We start from the raw sequence: 19,812 nt of genomic DNA, 5'->3' as shown, positions 1-19,812 counted from the left end.
TGAGTTTTGGGTCACAACCTATCTACATTTTGGCCAAACAAATGAACGGTTTGGATCATCCTGTGAAGTGGGCCATACAATCCTTTTTGTAAAATGGTGGACTATGCTGCCACACATCATATGTTGTCCGGTTTTTTTCAAAAAACTACTGGAGGGCCCACTTCATAGAATGATTCAAACCGTTCATTTGTTGGGCCACAATGTAAGTGTAAGTAAGTTTTACCCCTTGGAAAATAACCATAGGCAGTGGATTTCAGATATTGTTTTAAATTTCAAAAACGGGTTTAAAATTTCAGACATGGTTTTCACTTTTCAAAAAATTTTGGGTGAAATTCCCGAAATTTAGGGAATTTCAGTCAAAATTTCAGGAAATTCAACTAAAATTTATTACTCAGAATATTTATTTATTTATTTTTAAAAATAAAATTGTATATTAAATTTTGACTGAAATTTTCGAAATTTCGTAAATTTCTTACTCAGATTATTTTTTTATAAAAAATTGAATATGAAATTTTGACTCAAATTTTCGAAATTTAATATTAAAAAAAACCAAAATTTTTACGGGCTGTAAGGGATTTCGACCGAAATTTTGGGTTGGGAGAGGGGGCAAAACCAAAATTTCAAACCATGGTTAGAAGCCACCAAAGAGGGAGAAAGAAAGATGAAGAAGAGAGAGAGTGAGTTAGAGTGAGTTAAGGATCCTCCCCCTCGCTTATGTATTTATAGGAAAGAGAACATACAAAAGACTACTATGCCCATATGACTACAATACGTGTACACACAATTCTAACGATGTCCATTTCATATATGTCATTAATGAAAATCATAGTTCATTTTTTTTTGGAATGGCTGAAAATCATAGTTCATAGATGTCAAAAAAATACACAGCTGTCCTAGAAATAAGAAAGAACAGCTCTTCATATAAACATATAGCAGTTTAGCAAAATAAATGACGAGTTAGTAACCATTTAACTAGGTGACTGATGAGTGCTGCAGATATTATAAATTAATCTGTCTCAAACCTGAGAACAATGCTGAGATACTTTCAAACGCAATACCGATGCATCTCTAACAGAGAACAATGCTGAGATAGGCAGTATCATTCTCATGGAAATGTGTGCCATATTCTCTATAAATGCGGAAAGCCTCATGGAAATGTGTCTGCCATATTCTCTATAAATGTGGAAAGGGAAGACATGTATCTATGCACTAGAGCTCAATGCTATCCACCAAGGCCTTCTATTTGCCGTACAACACCAAGTTTAAAACCTGTGGAATGAATCGGATTCGGAAGTGGCTGTGAAGATCTTAAGGAAATCCACTGCCCATTGAATAAAATTGCCTCTTGCAAAGATTGAGAAAACCTTGCAACAACTCAAAAGTTGGAAAATGAAGTTTAGTATCCACAAATATGTTTTGTATCCACAAATTCCCAAGGTCTATTCAAGAACGAATTTGATTCATCAACATTAATATCCAATAAATACTTCATTTTTGGCAAAAATATACACTTGAGGAGAAAATGACGTATTTGTTTAGCAATGAGTACAACTTGAACAAAACATGTAACAGATACTTGCACACGCAACTGGAATCCCTAAAAATGCAAGTGAACTGTTATTCTAAAAATGCAAGTGTGTTCAGGGCATAGTTGCCGGGAACTCTTAGAGCGGGTGGGAAACCCATTTCACGTTTCTCGCAAGTGGGAATCTCGTTTCCCCTAAAACGTGTTTTCCGCATTTCGGAAACGTTTCCAAAATATGATAAATAAAGTTTGAGAAATGTTTCCTACACACATGGGAAACATATGAGAAACTTATGTAAATCATGTGTGAAACGCGTGATAAACGCATGCAACACTCGTAGAAAACACATGTGAAACATGAAAGAAACATGCGTGGTACTTATACGATTTTCTATCATTTTATCGTTTCTCGTTCCCCCTAAACTTATGTGAAACCTTGAGAAACGTATGAAAACTCACAGAAAATGTATGTGAAACATGTGGAAAACATGTGTGAAACTTACGGAAATAGTTTTGGAAAAAACACATGAAAAAATTGTGGAATAGATATCAAAAAAGAAAACGATAGCATGTATTGTAATGAAAAGTAAAAATAGAAAATATTAAAATAGAAATTTGAAATTAATAAATTTCAAATTTACAAAACCATATATTTCGTGTTTTTCTTGTGTTTCATGTGTTTTCATTTATGTTTCTCTGTCGTTTCTAAAATGTTTCTAATTCGTTTCCTAAGACGTTTCTCAATGCGTTTCTCATGTGATTTTCTATCGTTTTTATGTTTCTTGTTTCCCCTCTATTTTTCCTTTGCGTTTCCAGTTTATGTTTCACGTTTCGCTTCCCGAATTCCCACCCTGGTAAATATGGTAAGCAACCCACTTCCATTTCAGATTCGATTTATGTGAATTGTAATCCCAAAAATGCAAGTGGATCCAGGATATTAGCAAATATTCATTTAACGGTCAGTTTGGGTAAGCAACCCACTTCCAATTTCGATTCAATTTGTGTGAAAAGTAATCCCAAAAATCAAGTGGGTTGTACATGCAAATTGACCATCAGTGTTTGAGCCAGATACTATGCAAAAATCACAAGCATCGGGGAAGAGCAGCAGAGAAGAATGTCCATAGCAGCAGAAAAACATGCATTCTGATTGATAAAAAAAAGGGCAGCCCAGTGCACGAGGCTCCCGCCATTGCAGGGCCTGGGGAGGGCTAGATATACACAGCCTTACCCCTGCTATGCAGAGAGGCTGTTTCCATGACTCGAACCCGTGACCACCAGGTAACAATGCATTCGGGTCGATAAATAATCGAAATGATTTTGACATCAATTACAATGGTATGAAAGGAGGCAATGGATTTCGGTAGTAAAAGTAGCAGAAGATGATTTCTTTACCAGAAGGAGACACAGAAGACGAAGAGCATGTGTCTGAGTAAGGGTCCTTGTTTCAGGTGGTTGGGAAGAAATGTGGGCAGTGCTGTCATGCTTGAGCAACCGTTCACACAGCTCCTCCTACCCTCAAGTTATCTTCCCCTTTTAAGTAACCGCAACACCTTCTTTAGTATCCACCTTTCTTTCTTCGAGAATATCCAAACATAAGAACATAAACCCTAAAGTATTTTGTGAGAAAATAGAGATAAAGAAGAGGACGGAACAAAACACACAGAAAGAGAGAGAGACCCATTAATGATGTTTGATAATGGTAGATTCTCTGAGATTCATTACAAAAAAAAACACACACACACACACACACAGAGGAGAGACAAACCTGTTTTGAGGAGAGGCAATGGGAGGTGAGCTCGGCAGGTAGGGGAGGTGATGGGAGATGATGTTACAAGGCAGACGCGAAAAAGAGCAGAAGTTTCAATTAACTCAAAAATTCGGGAAAAAAATCCCCTTTTCCGTTGCTCAGCAGCGGAAATAGGATGTGAGATAATCCGGAGAAATCAAAATTACATGTAATATTTGGCAAAATACACGTAGGATATTCATGGTTTCCGAGGAAACCAATAAAACACACAAAATCGCGTTTCCTCATAAAATGAGCAACGGAACTAGGATGTGAGAAAATCCGGAGAAATTGAATTACAAGTAATATCTGGCAAATTATTAGCTCCTGGATGTCCTGGGTTGTCCTGAATCTATTAGCTCCCTTTTCCCTATGCCATAGTTTGGAATATTTGGAAGGAGCGCAACAGACGGATTTTTGAGGAAAAAAGTAGAATTTCTAGTCGAGTGGCTTCAGACATCAAAGTGGAACTGGTCTCATGGACAAAGTCTAAGAAACAAATTCCCTATGGGATGGGAGATCTTATAAGGAACTGGTGGTCGGTTATATGGGACAGAACCGTCAGAACCAAACCTAAACTCAAATGGGTGCCCACCAGTGGGGTGGCTGAAACTTAATTTTGATGGATGTTCCTTTTGCAATCCAGGAAAGGCCGGGATTGGGGGAGTCATTAGAAACTCTTCCGCTTCGACGGTTATGACATATTCAGGACCAGCTGGTATATGTGATGCTAATGAGGCGGAAATCAGAGCCCTACTCACTGGTTTGCGGTGGGCTTATGAGCATAACCATCGCCCCTTAATTGTGGAAGGCGATTCCACAAACGCACTAGCTCGCACTAGCTTGGGCCTCTGAACTATGAAAGGGACCTTGGAAATTGGATGAAGTTGTTGCGGAAATATTGGACCTGATAAGGGTACTCGATCCACGAATTGAACATTGTAGGCGAACGGCGAATGAAGCGGCTGATAGCCTAGCAAAGGCTGGAGCTGATAGGGAAGGTTTCGAAATAGTATCATATCTGTAAACATTCTTCTTGCTCAGAGAAGGATCGAGTAGCTTGGATTATTGTACGGTCACATCTTACTTTTTGCTTCTTTGTATTAGCTACTGAATGCCCGGGCTTCCAATCAATATTATGTACAAGCAGGTTGGAACTCCTGGTCTCAAATGCTAATTCAATATTAATGGAGTATGTCATTTTTCAAAAAAAATATTTGGCAAATTACATGTAGGATATTCCTGGTTTCTGAGGAAATCAATAAAACACACAAAATCGGGTTTCCTCCAAAAATTTGAGCCGGGTTTCCTTTCTTTTCTTTTACAAGGAAATCAACTGAGCAGACCCTATAGGAAATTCTCCGTTTCAAAGCCCAAACATGTTGCCTCCTCCACAGTAGCCCATACATCCCTATATCACCATCCAATGCCTGCTTTGCACAGAACTCCATTTTTTCAGGCCACTCCACGGTCAACCTTTCCTGGATTCCACAACCACGACACGCTCAATCCGCCTGGCTGAACCCTGACATCCATCACAGCCACTCACCGAGCATCACCACTTCTCTTAGTTCGACCACAAACCGTGGCTCCACTCAGATCTCGTCTCTGTCAACCTTTCCCAACATCTTTGGTGTCGCTCATTTGAGAAAGGGCTTCCATTCCCATCGATCGTCTTCATGACTGAAGGCGGCACCCCAGCACCACAGTGATTGATAATGATACTAAATTCCCTTCTAACCTTTGATGCCACCCATCAATTTTGATAATGGCATCCAGTTCCAGTTTCAACTGCACATCCCTTTACAACCAAACACCAAATAGGAAGTTCACTTTCCATCCACTGTACCTCACTTGTCAGTCCTTAAAGGAAAACGACCAGAGGGGGCCTAGAGGAAAGAAAAGGACTTGAGCCTAGCAATCCAGAAACTAAAAATAAGCTTGCCAAAAAAAGACAAGAATGGCATAAGCTTAAAACCAGAACTACCACTGAAGCATGGAAAACTATGTATTTTGCAACTTTCAGTACCATGAATGATATGGGCAGAAGTTACTAGATGCAATATGGTTCATAAATACCAGATTGGAAAACAATCAAGCCTAAAATATGTTCAAAGAAAGCAATTATTAAGCATTCAGTGTCAAACCAACCAGAAAACCAGCCTCACACAGCACTACACTTGTAAGAACAATATATCATACATTCCATAAACTACAACCAGACCACATTATGTTACAGTCTGCATGAAGGGAATGAACATGGTTACCACATTACTTCAGGTGTATCACCACAATGAGGAAGACAAAATGCCACTGTTAAAAATCTCCTTAGGTGAAACATAACATGCACATGTTGCCTCCTTTTTTCCTTGGCTAGGTTCTTGTCCAAGTCCCAATTTCTCCCTACCATGTTAATTAAAAGCCCTGTTAACTTGCCCAAGTTAATGAATAATCGACCACATCAAGCTTCACTTGCTCGAGTAGACTCCTTAACTTGGCTGAGTACTTTTGTGTGTCTGAGGTTCTAAACACTGGCATAAATGGAAGATAAAACATCAGAGTTCACGTAGAAGTATTCGGAAGAGAATAAATAAGAATCTTGGAAGGGTAGGAACCATTGAAGATTCTAGTCGTAGAAATGGGGTGTCTCATATGGTTCTGGTAGTTGCGCCTTCTTAATTGCATAATTCTTTGTGCTCCATGCATTTATACCTGACATTATTCACTTGCACATACAATATATCTGACCCCGCAGTGAATGGTGCTGGTTTTTTTTTTTTTTGAAAGGTAACAACTTTATTGATTAAAAACAAAAAGAGGGGACAAGATGTCCCCTACAATACAGAGGCCGATCAGCCCAGTACATATAACAATTAATTCAGAATGTAATTCCTACCCAGCCCCCACCCCATTACATTTCACGGGATAATGATGCACGTTGTATCCAAAGTAACACCCTGTTTAGCCAATTCGTCTGCCATCAGATTCGCGGTTCTCCTCCTATGAACGATCGAAGGCCTTACAATCTGTACAAGGTCCCTTACTTCAGCGATATAGTTCTGTAGTCTCCATGGTCCCTTAGATTTGCCGGTGGCCCACGCAATCGCATTAGTTGAATCCCCCTTGACTACAAGGGGCCCTGAGAGATTGGAGGCGTACCATTTAATGCCAAATAGGAGTGCTCTAATTTCCGCTTCATTTTTATCCGTCTTGCCAAGTGGCCCAGAGTACGACATGATCGTACTGCCTTTGTCGTCCTTGATAATGCCTCCAATGCCGGCCGGCCCCGGGTTACCCATAGCACTTCCATCGAAATTCAGTTTTAGCCATCCTTCCACCGGAGGTTCCCATTTTGATGTTATCTTTTTTGAGAACTTCCGTTCGAAAATGATTGCATTCCAGTGCTTTAGTATCGAACTAGTTCCATAAGAGACTCCTCTAATGCTTCTTGCCCATGCTATAAGGAGGACTTTGACGACAATGTTGATCCTGTCCACAGACCTAATTTTAAGTTCAAAGGTGCGTTCATTTCTCTCTTTCCAAATGGACCATATTGTTGCGAATGGAAGCAGTTTCCAGAACAGCTGACCCACTTCCCTAAAAGCTCCGCCCGTCCAACCAGATAGCACCCCTGCCGATAGATTTTTGGAGCACCCATTTCACTCCAAACGATTTTATCAGCCCATTCCACAAGCGAAAAGAAAATGGGCAGTGAAGTAATAAATGGTCGATCGATTCTTCAGCATTGTTGCACAGTGCACACCTGCTGGCCATTTGAATACTTCTCCTTTTTAACTAATCGCATGAGTTTATTTTCTTGTGGACAACAGTCCAAGCAAAGGCAGTGACCCTTGGGGGTGCTTTTGACTTCCAAATGCAGGCTCGACTAGAAGCTTTCTTCCCTCTCCATCGTTTAAAGCATAGAAAAAGATCGGACGGAAAACCCACCATGTTCTTCAGGGACCCATACACGCTCGTCAGGTACATCTCTGCAATATTGGTCTTCAAGCAGCGTAAGGAGCTCGGCCAGATCGCCAATTTCATCATCTTTCAGATCTCTGCGTAGCCTGATGTCCCAAGAGACGCGTCTTCCTTCGGTGTTCCTACTCATATTTTGAGACCAGAGAGTCCTTCATTGTAGCTAGTGAAAACAATTTTGGAAAAGCCTCTTTCAGAGTTTTATCTCCTACCCATAAGTCCAACCAAAAACAAACATCCTCTCCATTCCCAACTCGAAATCGAGTCAGAGCTTCAAATTCCGCCGAAGATGATGCAATTGATTTCCAAGCACCGGATCCCTTTCCTACACCAGGTTTCTTGATAGACCACCTGCCCACATTTCTACCATATTTGTCCCTGATAACGGCATGCCATAAAGAATTTCTATCCTCTCCATATCTCCAAAGCCACGATTCCATGAGAGATTTGTTGCGGAGCTTTATTTTTCCAATGCCAAGACCCCCATGTGTCTTCAACTTAGTGACCTTCTTCCAACTAATCAGGTGTTTCAGTCTTTTAGAACTTTCGTTTCCTTCCCACAGAAAGTCACGCTGCAGCTTCTCAATTTTTTGAGCAATTTTCGAAGGAATACGGAATAGTGACATGAAGTATATGGGCATATTAGCTAACGCCGCCTTTATCAAGGTGATTCTACCCCCAAAAGAAATATATTTCTTCTTCCATGTGGCAAGTTTTCTCTCCATCCTTTCCAACACCGGATCCCATTGAGCAATAGACGGAATTCCAAAGCCCAGCGGAAGTCCCAGGTATGATATGGGGAGGGTTCCAGAGCTACAGCCTATAATTTGAGCATATCGATCAATTCTTTCCTCGGGCAATATTGATTACGGCCACCACGCTTTTACTAAAGTTGATTTTAAGTCCCGATACAATTTCGAACCATCTAAATAATCATTTTATGTTCCGAACCGCTTCCTCATCTTCCTCGATCAAGACCAGCGTATCGTCTGCGAACTGAAGGTGAGTGATGGTTTTCGAATTGTTACTAGCCTTCAGTCCCTTTATGTATAGCTTTTCCTCCACTCTTTTTATCATTTGACTTAGAGTTTCCACAACCATGATAAAAAGATAAGGTGATAGCGGATCACCTTGTCTCAATCCTCTGCTGCTCTTGAAAAAACCTTCTGCTGATCCGTTCAACAGAATAGAGAAAGAGGTTGTAGATATTGACGCTCGGATCCATCCACACCATTTCTCCCCGAGTCCCATTTTTCGCATTATGAAACTCAGAAAATCCCAATCTACGTGATCATAGGCTTTCTCAATGTCGATCTTTAGCAACAGCCCGCCTTTCCCACCCCGCTTAACCGAAGCGATGACTTCATTGGTGATGAGTACGCCGTCAAGAATCTGTCTTCGCTCTACAAATGCTCCTTGGTACTTCGATATCAGGTCTCCCATAACCGATTTCAAACGTCTGGCAAGTACTTTGGAAATAATTTTGGAGATACTATGGGTAAGGCTAATAGGTCTGAAATCCTTGAGACCAAGGACACCACATTTCTTAGGGATCAATGTGATGAAAGTTGTGTTAGCTTCCCAATTAAAGGTACCTCGATTGTGGAATTCATGTAGCACAGCCATGACATCCTCCTTAATGATGCTCCAGTAATTCTGAAAGAAAGTAATGGGGAATCCATCGGGGCCGGGTGCTTTGTCCTTTGACATAGAAAAAATCACAGCTTCGACTTCTTCAACATTGAAAGCCCTTTCCAAATCAGCAGCCTGTATTCTCGATAAAGATCTGAAATTCAGCCCCTCCATTTTAGGACGCCAGTCGTACTCCTTGCAGTACAGTTTGGTGAAGAAGGAGATGATGAGATTCTTGATTTCTTCTCCATCTTCAACCAAATTATCCCCCATTTTTAAGCAATTAATGGCATTCATCCTTTTACGAACATTTGCAATTCTGTGGAAGAATTTAGAGTTATGATCACCTTCCCATAGCCAGGTTGCACGAGATTTCTGCCGCCACCTAATCTCCTCTCTCCGTATGATTTCCTCATATTCTTCCTTCAATCGAATTCGGTCCTCCTTCTCCGATGGGTTCAGTGGATTGGTGTCCTCATTGGTTTCCATAGATTGTAAGGATTGCAGTAAGTCCTCTTTTCTATTTTTACCCCTCTCATCTTCGACTTTCTGCCATTCCCGAATCTTCATCTTTAGCCCTTTCAGTTTTTTACAGAACTTATATTCCTCCCAACCATCCGCCTCTAACTCCTTCCACCACCCACTAATTCTGTCATCGAACCCCGGGATTTCACATAAGTCCACATCAAATCTGAAAGGTCTTGGGGCCCCCGAGTAATTTGAGATTTCCAATAGAAGAGGGTTGTGGTCCGAGGTGGGTTTTGGAAGAGCCCTCTAGAAGATTTTAGTAAAGACCTCTTCCCACTCCTTCGATACGAGGATGCGATCAATTCTACTCTTCACCAGAGACTCTTGATTATTTGACCAAGTGTATCTAGAGCCTTCCAAGGGTAAATCAATCAATTGTCCATCCTGAATGAAATTAGATAAATGTCGCATACTGGTGGTTATCCTCCCCGGTTTATTCTTTTCGGATGGGAACCTGATGGTGTTGAAATCCCCCCCCCTACGATCCACGGACCCTGCCAGTTATCCCTAATCATCATAAATTCCGGCCATAAAGCACTTCGATCCCTTGCCTTTGCTGGCCCATATACAATGGTGAGCATCCATCTCTCGTTCCAATGAACAGAATCGAAGAGAACAGAGATAGCAAATTGATGAATTGTAGCCCCCATCAAATTAAAAGAATTACTCCTCCAGATAATAATTATACCTCCCGCCGAACCGACCACCTCCTTCGCAACCCACTCCCTATTATTTCTGCCCCAAATTTTATTGATTAACTCCTCTGTAACTCCCATGGTTTTCGACCCCATGATTGCCACCAAGTCGAGGTTTCTGCTCTGAATGAAATCCTTGACCGCCAAAATTTTCTTCTCCGCCCCCAAACCCCTTATATTTCATATGCCTATCTTCATCAGCTTCAATGAGTTTTTCCCCATCGCTCGTGGTTTACAGTAAACCCCGAACCTCCCTTGAGATCTTCTTTGGTTTCCTCTTGTCAGTTTTGACGGATACCTCGCGCTTGTCAATATCTTCTATGATATTCCAAGTCGCCGCCTCATTTTCTTTGTACGCGATGCCCATTTCAGACCCCATTCTCTCCATTTTATCCCTTTCGAGGGACGATGCTTCCTCAGTCGAATCAACCCCCTGAGTGGACTTCACCATAGCCTCCTTAATTTTTTGGTTTAACTCCCGCTCCAGAGAATCCTCACTCGTTTCAGGGACGAGTTCAATCTCCAAACCTTGAGGCTCCTCACTGACGATTGCATCCTCAACAGTGTTAGCACACATGGGGTCCGGCTCTATCGACCCCTCCAAAAGGGGATCATTATTCATCAACCCCTCATCTGGGCGCAACCCTTCAATCACCACGGTTATGGAGTCACAGCCTCCTTCAACGTCATCGCCAGTAATCGCTCTGTTTGGATCTGACTCCCTCGTTGCCTCGAGATCAGGTCCCTGATTCATCGGATCCCCGTCAGTACTCGGTACATACTTCTCCATCACCCTATTTTCTTCGTCAATGTCCACAGCAGAAGAATGAATTTCCTCCTGATCCGGACGCTTTCGATTCCTCCACCGCATACTCACGAGTGATTTCTTCAAGAGAGGGAGAGTCATCTCTTTTTCTACCCTTCTGGATTAACGGAGAATCAACCGCTCTTGAAAAATTCGCCCAGAAATCACGGAGGAGGCTGTTGAAGATAGCTCTGGTTTTTGGATTGATGTTCTTCGCATCGTCATGTAGCCCGATCTGGGTTTGCTTCCGTGAATAATTGGCTTTAGGGAACGAGATATTTTTTCTTAATCTGTTAAACCTTCTTTTCTTCAGATTAACACGATCAACACGGTCCAGTTGTCGAAAGCGGTGTTGCATGGCCTCCAGCTGTGAGTCATGCACTGCCCCCATCAGTCTTTCCTCCGATTGTTCCCGCTCAAAATGCACCCACCTGTCATTTTTAGGGATCGAGCGTGATTCACGAATTTTGTCCATGCTATGGTCTTTCCTAGACGGGACCCACCTTTCCGCCAGCTGTGATCGTTCACCCTCATCCCATCCGATTTTTGTTTTTGGATTGATTGCCTCCGTTAAACTTAAAACCCGTTCTGCAGCACGTGGTTGAGGATCATGCGCCCTGTTTCTGTCAACAGCTGGCACTGCTGCTGATGCCAACGGATTTTCGACATGTGTCCCTTCAGTCGGTCCCTTGCTTCTTCCACAAGCAATAACATGTTCACGAACATCCATACAATTGCTGCCACGTGCCCGTGTAGCACGATGGTTCAGGACAGTTCTCGATGTTTCCCCCGTTTTTTTCTTTACGTCAAAATTTGAATGAACGGTGGATGATTGATCATCCGCCCGTTTCCCCAACTGAACGGCACAGATTTCCTTCCCTTTTCTTCTTCGCTCCTCTATCCAATCACGCTCCATTGGCCCAATCTCACCATCCCATTGAGGGTCCACCCAGATCAACGGCTTATCAATTTTCTTCATCCGTTTGTTACCGAAGGAAAAACAATCACCGTCATTATCCTTTGCCGACGCCACGACCGGCAACTGAGATTTCCCCCGACCAAGTTCCGGTCCCCATGCCGTTGATGTCTTTTTAACCCGTTTCTCCGGCGGGTTCAAAAGGATAATGGGTAGTTTTATTATTATAAGATTTAGCCCCCAAGAACAGGTTTTCATCATACTCTCCCACCACCCCGATAGAGTACCATCTATTTTCAACCTTTAAACGAACATAAGAGCGGAGAAATTTCCATTCAGGTGTGAAAACCTTCGCCGGCATATATTCCATACATTGGGAGTTCTTACCTTCACTTCTAACTTCAATCACTTCCCCAAAAATTCCAGCTAAAGCTTGAACAGTAGATACCGCCCATGCGTGAAGAGGGATCCCGTAAAAACGGATCCAAATCGCCTTTGCCCCTGTCTGTATGTCCAGATTCCAGAGACTAAGGGAGAGCACGAAAGTTCCAAAGGCCTGAGCTCCCAAGCAAAATACAGATTCCGCCAATGCATCCGATTCAAATCCAAAGAGTACTTCTTTGTTGTTGAGAACATATGGGATGGGTAATGATGGCATATTCCAAAACCATTTAGCCCATTCCCAGATGGAATCAACCGTCCATTCCTCCATCTTAACTTTGCCCATAAGTATACTCTTCAGGAGTTGTTTTCTCTTTTCAACTTCCATTCCAGTAATGATAATCTTTGGAATTTCACCGTCGTTAAAAACATCAAAAGAACCACCTTCAGGCCAAAGCCTCGATTCAGATTCATCATCCTTCTTCTCTGTCTTTCGTTGTGAAGAATGGTGCTGGTTTTGGATGCTAGTATTTCAGAAACCTGCAAACCCGCAAGCATAAGCAATACTAAACAGAACTACGCATATACTTTCATTTGTTGATAAGCACACATGGACGAGATTTAGGACACCAACCCAGCCATTAATAGATGATGCACACTTTAAGGGCACATTTGGACACCAACCGAGTGAGTTTTCTTAGGAACTGGTGATCAAGGAGTGTGGATCTCACATCTTCTGTTTACTAATAATGTGCTCATTTTTACAAGGACCCAGTGTCCTGGTTGATTCATTGGAAGATGATTTTAAGATAGTTTGAGATGATGTCGGGGTTGAAAGTGAATATTAGAGAGAATTTTTTATGACAGATTGAATATTAGAAAGAGTTAAATTGTCAGTTTCAACTTTGTGAAACTACCAATTACTCCAAAAGCTTAGGCCGCTGGAGAAGGCGTTATTTAATCTATGATACTTTAACACTTCCCCTAACATGTGGCCCCTCTTTCTAGGGTTGGCCTACATGTGGCACATGTGGCCCCTCTTTTGGGTTTGGCCATTGCATGTGGATTTTTGCTTTGCATGTGGATTTTTGCTATCAAGGAGGTTTGAACTCAGGACCTTTTGCTCTAATACCAAGTGAAACTACCAATTACTCCAAAAGCTTAAGCCATTGAGAAGGCGTTATTTAATCTTTAATACTTTAACAAACTTATAGAAGGAAGAGTGGCTTTTCTTGAGGATCTTATTGGGTGTAAAGGAGATAAATTGCTTATGTTGTACCAGGGTCATCTTGTTGGAGTAGGAATCCCTACAAAGTCCTTGTGTGCCCCAATGGTCTAAAGACAGAGAAGCAGTTTGTGGGATTGAAGAAAAGCTACTTTTCTTTTGGAGGGAGAGTGACATTGATCAAAGCCAATTTGGCCATTCTTTCCTTGTTTAGTATCCCTAAGGAGATTGCCAACAAGATCGAGTGACTGCAGTTGGGGGAAGGAATAAGGGAAGAAGATCAAGCACTTGGTGAAGTGGGAAATAATAAGACAGTCTAAAGAAGGAGTTTGGGGTTGGGAACACAATGATAGCAAATAAGGATCATCTTAGAAAGTGACTATGAGTATGGAGGTACTAAAAGAAGAAAGAGACACTTTGGAGGAAGGCAGCTGCTGGGAACTACGGGGTTGAGGAGCGGGGTAACAATTAGGTACTAGTAAGGGGTCTATAGTATGGTGGTCAGTGCGTCAAGTTAGGAAAGAGTTCATATCAGAGATTATAATAAGAAATGGGAAGGGGATTATAATCCAGTACAACTTCACAACCAGATTTTGATCACAGGAAGGAGATTGATCGCGGCCCAGATTTTGACCCAGGATTGGAGCCAAGGCATGAGCGAAAGAGGTGAAAAAACCAATATTCGTGACACAGGATTTAAGCCCAGTTTTGAGGTAGATGGAGGCCACTTCAATGTAAATAGGACCCATCCTTCACAAGAATCAAGAAAGGGTCACGTTATTCACTTAAGTGAATTAGAATAAAAGAGAGCCCAATTCACTACCATGATAGTATTTATATCATTCTTATGAAACTATTTGTATGGGTAGAGTTTGGGAGGACACTTAGTGTTTTAAAAAGAGTTATTAGTATAGTAAGTCTTTTATGTTTCTTTTCTCTCTCTTTTTTTTAAAATTAGAAGTGCAATCTGATTAGAACTCTAATTGAAAGATCACTACGGGGGAAGTATAAATGTAATTGGGAGGGTTCTTTGATTCAGTTTTTTATTATGACTTCTAGAATAAGAAAAGGGAGACCGTGTGATGTAGAAAACTTATAAAGGGAATTTCTGAGAGGAAAGAAAAACAAACAAGGATGACTCTATATGACTCTATATACGGAAAATTGCGATTAGAAATTAAGAAAAGAATCATTCACTGCAAAGAAAAATCAATAACAAAAAATTGGGTTAGAACTAAGATAAGAAACAAAAGGGGAAGAGTATGAGAAGTTAAGAACTCAAAGAAGATGTTTAACCCTAGAATCAGCAATCAATTAAGAACTTCAGTTCGTTCTTGATCAATGTTTCTGCTTATTTCATAAATATCTCTGATATTTTCAAATTATAGCGATTTTATCGCGATATTTTGATAAAACGACAAAATCCTGAAATAATCCTGAGAATTTGAAAAATATAGCGATATTGTCATTTTCAGTGATAATATCAAGATACATTTATGATATTTTATATTTTATAATTTTTTCTCAATTTATATATTTTTAAACAATTTAATTTTGTTGTTTTCCCGATATAATCCCAAAAAAAAAAATATCCCCAGATTTTCCCTTGCCGAGAAATTCCAAAGAATGATATTAGTGACATAGGTTTCTGGAACAGAAATCTCATGCGGCAGAAAATTAAGGGGTCATCCAATCCCACAATTTAAAGAAGGGAAATGTTATCAGCACTACTGTATTTTGATGATGGCACTTCTCACTTTATTAAAAGTACGGTATGGCCCGCACCATAGGATGATCCAAACCGTCCATTAGATGGGCCACAGCCTAAATAGGTTGAGCCCCAAAAATTATTACCATAGGTTGATCCTAGATTCCTAACTCTCCGATCTGTAGAAGAACTGGATATTATGGAAACCTTAGAGATCAGAGGGCTAGGATCATCCTATGGAAATGATTTTTGAGGCACAACCTATTTAGGCTGTGTTCCATCACATGGACGGTTTGGATCATCCTATGGTGCGGGCCATACCGTACTTTCAATAAAGTGAGGAGTGCCATCATCAAAATACAGAAGTGCTGATAACATTTCCCTTTAAAGAAATAACATAAATTGTTATTATACAGTTCTATGCTCAGAAAACCATTTACCAACAATAGTACACTGATTTGAAATCCATTGCAGAAGAAATAAGAATAGAAAAAACTACAGATCAAGGAAAGGTTAGAGAGAAAACATGTGGATTAGGTCTGTAGAAAATAACTTTAGGTTATTGATTTGATGAAAGTGGGTAAAAACTGTAAATCTTGTTAAAGTATAAAATATTAAATAGCGCCTTCTCCAACAACTTAAGTATTTGGAGTAACTGGTCGTTTCACATGGTACCAGAGCCAAAGGTCCTGATTTCAAACCTCCTTGATAGCAAAAATCCACATGCAATGGCCAAACCCAAAAGAGGGGCCACATGTAGGTCAACCCTAAAATGAGGGGCCACACGTGAGGGGGAGTGTTAAAGTATAAAAGATTAAATAGCGCCATCTCCAACAGCTTAAGTTTTTGAAGTAACTGGTCGTTTCAGAAATCTTAAGGAACTGTTAAACTTGTGGTCAAGTTAAATCCTCATCTCTCTCTTGATCTTTCTTGATCCAAAGGTTTTTGGAACAGAAAATTTCTGTTTAAGATAGATTAGCGTTAATCACATTCAACAACGCAAAATAGAATCCAAATCGATTCACACAGACAAGTACTAAAAAAATCAGTAGGGACGGAAACGGGCCCATAGACATAAATAACGACTCGCAGAAAGGAAAGCAACAAGCACCTTTACCCATAAGTTTGGGAGAATGTGTCAAAAAGTACGTTGCAGGGAAGTTAAAATATTTGCAATCTAAATACAAGTTGCTATAAAAGTGTCCTATTGTGAAACAAAACCATGGAGAAATGCCAGTCCAAGCCACAAGTTATCAGACGGTAAGTTTTAGAAGAAATATCACTAGTAAACAAATCAAGAAATCAATGTTGATCACATATAATATAAAACTATGTTTATAGGTTCACATCTTGCATTTGGAATTGAGCAAGAGCTACTATGATGACAATCTAGTGATAGTATCATTGCATAGCCTAGAACTCTCAATTTCAAAATGCTAGAGAAACACTGGAAAACAAAATATATGAGAGAAAAATAAATTACCAACTAAGCTGCAAAAGCTTTCGTTTTCTTCCTCTTCCTCTTTTCCATTTTGAAAGTACATTTCTTTTGTAATTTTTCTTCACTCCTGCTATCCTTTAACCTCACCATTTCCTCTTCCTTCGCCGGCTTAAACACCTCTGTCTTGGATGGATCCAACAAATCAATAGAGCACTGAAGAATAATGCCCCTCTCAACTGCCTCATCCCAGAGTTCCCTACCCTTATCAAACTCTCCTCCCCTACAAAGCTTGGCTATTAACAGATCATATACTGGCCCATAATCCCCCAAGCTGTATTCCCTCTTCTTCATTTGATCAAACATCTGGAGAGCATAACCCATCTTCTCAACTCCGCAAAGAACACCAATCAAGCAATGGTAAAACCTTGCTTTCGTATCCAACCCCTCTTCAATCATACGATTTACAATCGAATTCCCTCTCCCAAACCTCCCAGTCAAAAACAAGACTCTCGCCACAAGATAATAGCTCATCCAATCAGGAGAACAACCCATCCCTCGCATCGAGTCGAGGACCCGACAAGCTTCCTTAACTCTCCTTGTCCTACCCAAACAAGAGAGCAAGATGTTAAAGCTAACAGCGTTCGGAAGAACACTACAGCACGTCATCTCCATCATCACATTTTCAGCACCCGAAACAAGCGCAGAGGGGTTGCATTTAAGGTTCCTCTCACAGACACACCTAAGAAATGCGTTAAAAGAAAACAAACCCAAATGTATACTCAAAGACTTCATCTTGTCGAGGGTCATACGCGCTTCCTTGACATTGCCGTCAACACACCACCCATGAAGAATGCTTCTATAAATGTGAGTCTCCACAGATATAGAGAGGTTATCCCTGTTGAAGTATAAATGATTAACTAACACCATCTCTAATAGCTTAAGCTAAGCTTTTGGAGACTCATGGGTTGCTTCAGATGGTATCAGAGTCATTGTCTAACGGCGAGTCATTGTCTAATGGCAGGTCCTGGGTTCAAAACCTAACAACTCCTTAATATTAAAAATCCACATGTACAACTAACCCAAAAAAAGGGACGCCATACGTGAGGGGGAGTGTTGAAGCTTATGATTAAATAACACCATCTCTAACCGCCTTAGCTAAGCTTTTGGAGTAATGGGTTGTTTCACATGGTATCAGAGCCATTGCCTAATGGCAGGTCTTGGGTTCAAAACCCGCCATTGCCTAGTGGCAGGCTGGAAGGTCCTATGTTAAAAACCCAACAACTCCTTGATGTTACAAGTTCATGTGTACGGCTAACCCGAAAAAGTGGGTCCACGCGTGAGGGGGAGTGTTGAAGTATAAATGATTAAATAACACAATCTCTAAGAGCTTTTAGACTAATTACTTGTTTCACAATACCTGTGGTGCCAAACTACTCCTTGAGCTTTTCTAGCATGGCCTTTGGAGCAAAGCCAATGAACAATGGCAGATAAGGCAATGCCGTCTTTTGGGCAATTTAAAAGCTTTTCCAAGTTCTTGAAAATGCCTATAGCATCATCTTCTCTGCCTAATCCCACTAGGGTTTCAGCAATACAACAAAATGTTTCAGTATACATCTTTCGTTTCTCTTTTCTGAGATCAGAAATCAAAATCTCAATGGCAGTGAGATCTTTCCTTTGGGCTAAGATTTGAATTACGTTATTGAAAGTATCATCAGAGATTTTAGTGCTTTCATGGAGATTTTTTTGTGACCATGAAAAGAATCTGAGGAGTCTATGGGTGGGGGCTAGGGTTTTGCAGGAATTTAGGGTTTGGGTTATTAGGGTTGGGGTGATTTGGACCGTTGATTTGTTGAGATTTGATTCTAGGTCGTCGAGATTGCCGACCCCAGAGATTACGTTGCAGAGATTTTGAAGGTCTGGGGAAGGTAGGGGAAGAAGAGAGGAATCATGGAAGAGGGAATTCTGCAGTTGGAAGGGGCTGAAAGGGGGGATTAAGGGGGGTATAAATCTAGTGCTGTATTTGAGTTTCATCATCTCTCATTTCTGATGCTTGATGTCGAGAACTTGAGATTTTAAAACATCTTCAATTGAGAAATATATTCGTCCCTTCTTCCTTTGTTTCTTTTGATACAAATTTGAATGGGACAATGGTAAATTCGCACGGCCTGTAGGATAATTCGAACCCCTTACACCATGAATTGTGGCAGACTTTAACTGTGGTGCGAATTATCCTCCAAGGGGTGCAAATTTATCATCAGTTTTTTAATATGCAAGGTTGTTCTCCTGTTTCCGATAATAACAATGCTACCGTGTTTTGATAATTGCACAAAACCAACTTGTCTTTTCGTTTTCAATTGCTATGTGAGAAATTTTGTGATCCCTGACTTTTGCATGTGAGAGCAGCTACCTCAGATGAGAATAAGACGGTACTGAAAAGTGAGCCTAAGTGGCTGCTCACAGATGCAAAAGCCAGCCGCGAAATGCCTTCCTACGAACTAAGTAATAAACTTTGACAGCTGTTTAAATAATGATATGGTTAGTGTGATTATCAGAAAACGATAGTGCCAATATCATTAGCCGAACTTAAAGATAATGACTCTGAATTAGTTCACGTGGAACATGTTTCTAGCTATATTGACCGTGGATCTGATGGGCCATCATCATAAAAGCCATTTTTTCATATTGCTTGATCAATGGCCAAGAATCATTGGATGAGTGTGGGGCCGAGGGCAATAACCCAGTTTTGTGATGACCAACAATATTTATGGACTTGATCACCTACAGGTGGCAGTTGGTGGGTCCAACCCCTATTTTACCTTTTATTTTATCTTTTTTTCTCATAACGAAGACAAAGCTCCCGCGTGCGTTGCATTTCTCATGGGCCAATTTTTATTTTTCTGTTTGGTTGCCGGGTATTTTTTGGTTCCTGGGATTTATGTGGGAGAAATTATTTTTAAGGAGATTGGTGGGGAAAAAAAAAGTCCTAGAAGTATCCCGGTAAAATAAAAATCCCATGTTTGGTTGACCGGACTATGGTGAAATAAAAAAAAAACTCTGTTTGGTTGCTTGAACTTTTTGGGAAGAAAAAAATTCTTCTCAAGCTTATTTTTTGTTCCTGGGATTATTTTGGGATGGGATGAAAGGGCAATCAATACAAGAGTGGGATTAAAAAAATTCACCACACAAGCAATC

General features: G+C 40.7%; 1 protein-coding gene across 6 annotated transcripts; it reads right to left on the bottom strand.

The window, feature by feature from the left end:
* Nucleotides 1-797: 797 nt before the first annotated feature.
* LOC143882359 (Pentatricopeptide repeat (PPR) superfamily protein) lies at nt 798-18,827 on the bottom strand. 6 transcript variants are annotated; one of them, XM_077385915.1, is made up of 3 exons: nt 18,038-18,827; nt 16,663-17,515; nt 798-1,364 (listed from the first exon to the last, which is right to left on the bottom strand). In XM_077385915.1, the coding sequence occupies exons 1-2, from the start codon at nt 18,652-18,654 to the stop codon at nt 16,666-16,668; spliced, it is 1,467 nt and encodes a 488-aa protein (XP_077242030.1). In that variant the 5' UTR covers nt 18,655-18,827; the 3' UTR covers nt 798-1,364; nt 16,663-16,665. The 6 variants fall into 6 exon arrangements, with proteins under 6 accessions (XP_077242030.1, XP_077242029.1, XP_077242031.1 ...); XM_077385914.1 differs by having other exon boundaries at nt 798-1,269; XM_077385916.1 differs by lacking the exon at nt 798-1,364 and adding an exon at nt 2,882-5,225.
* Between the last annotated feature and the right edge of the window lie 985 nt (nt 18,828-19,812).

The sequence above is a fragment of the Tasmannia lanceolata genome, unplaced genomic scaffold (assembly GCF_043159265.1).
Source record: "Tasmannia lanceolata isolate RefF3 unplaced genomic scaffold, GAP_Taslan_0.1 ptg000007l, whole genome shotgun sequence".
In the NCBI taxonomy this organism is placed as follows: domain Eukaryota; kingdom Viridiplantae; phylum Streptophyta; class Magnoliopsida; order Canellales; family Winteraceae; genus Tasmannia; species Tasmannia lanceolata.
The sequence above is the reverse complement of the archived record's forward strand: the minus strand, read 5'-3'. Positions and strand labels throughout refer to the sequence as shown.

Excerpts from the sequence above, each read along its gene's own strand:
- LOC143882359 (XM_077385915.1), bottom strand. The coding sequence starts at position 18,654 with ATGATGAAACTCAAATACAGCACTAGATTTATACCCCCCTTAATCCCC. Across the intron at positions 17,516-18,037 it reads GGAGTAGTTTGGCACCACAG|GGATAACCTCTCTATATCTG; the intron begins GTATTGTGAAAC and ends ATACTTCAACAG.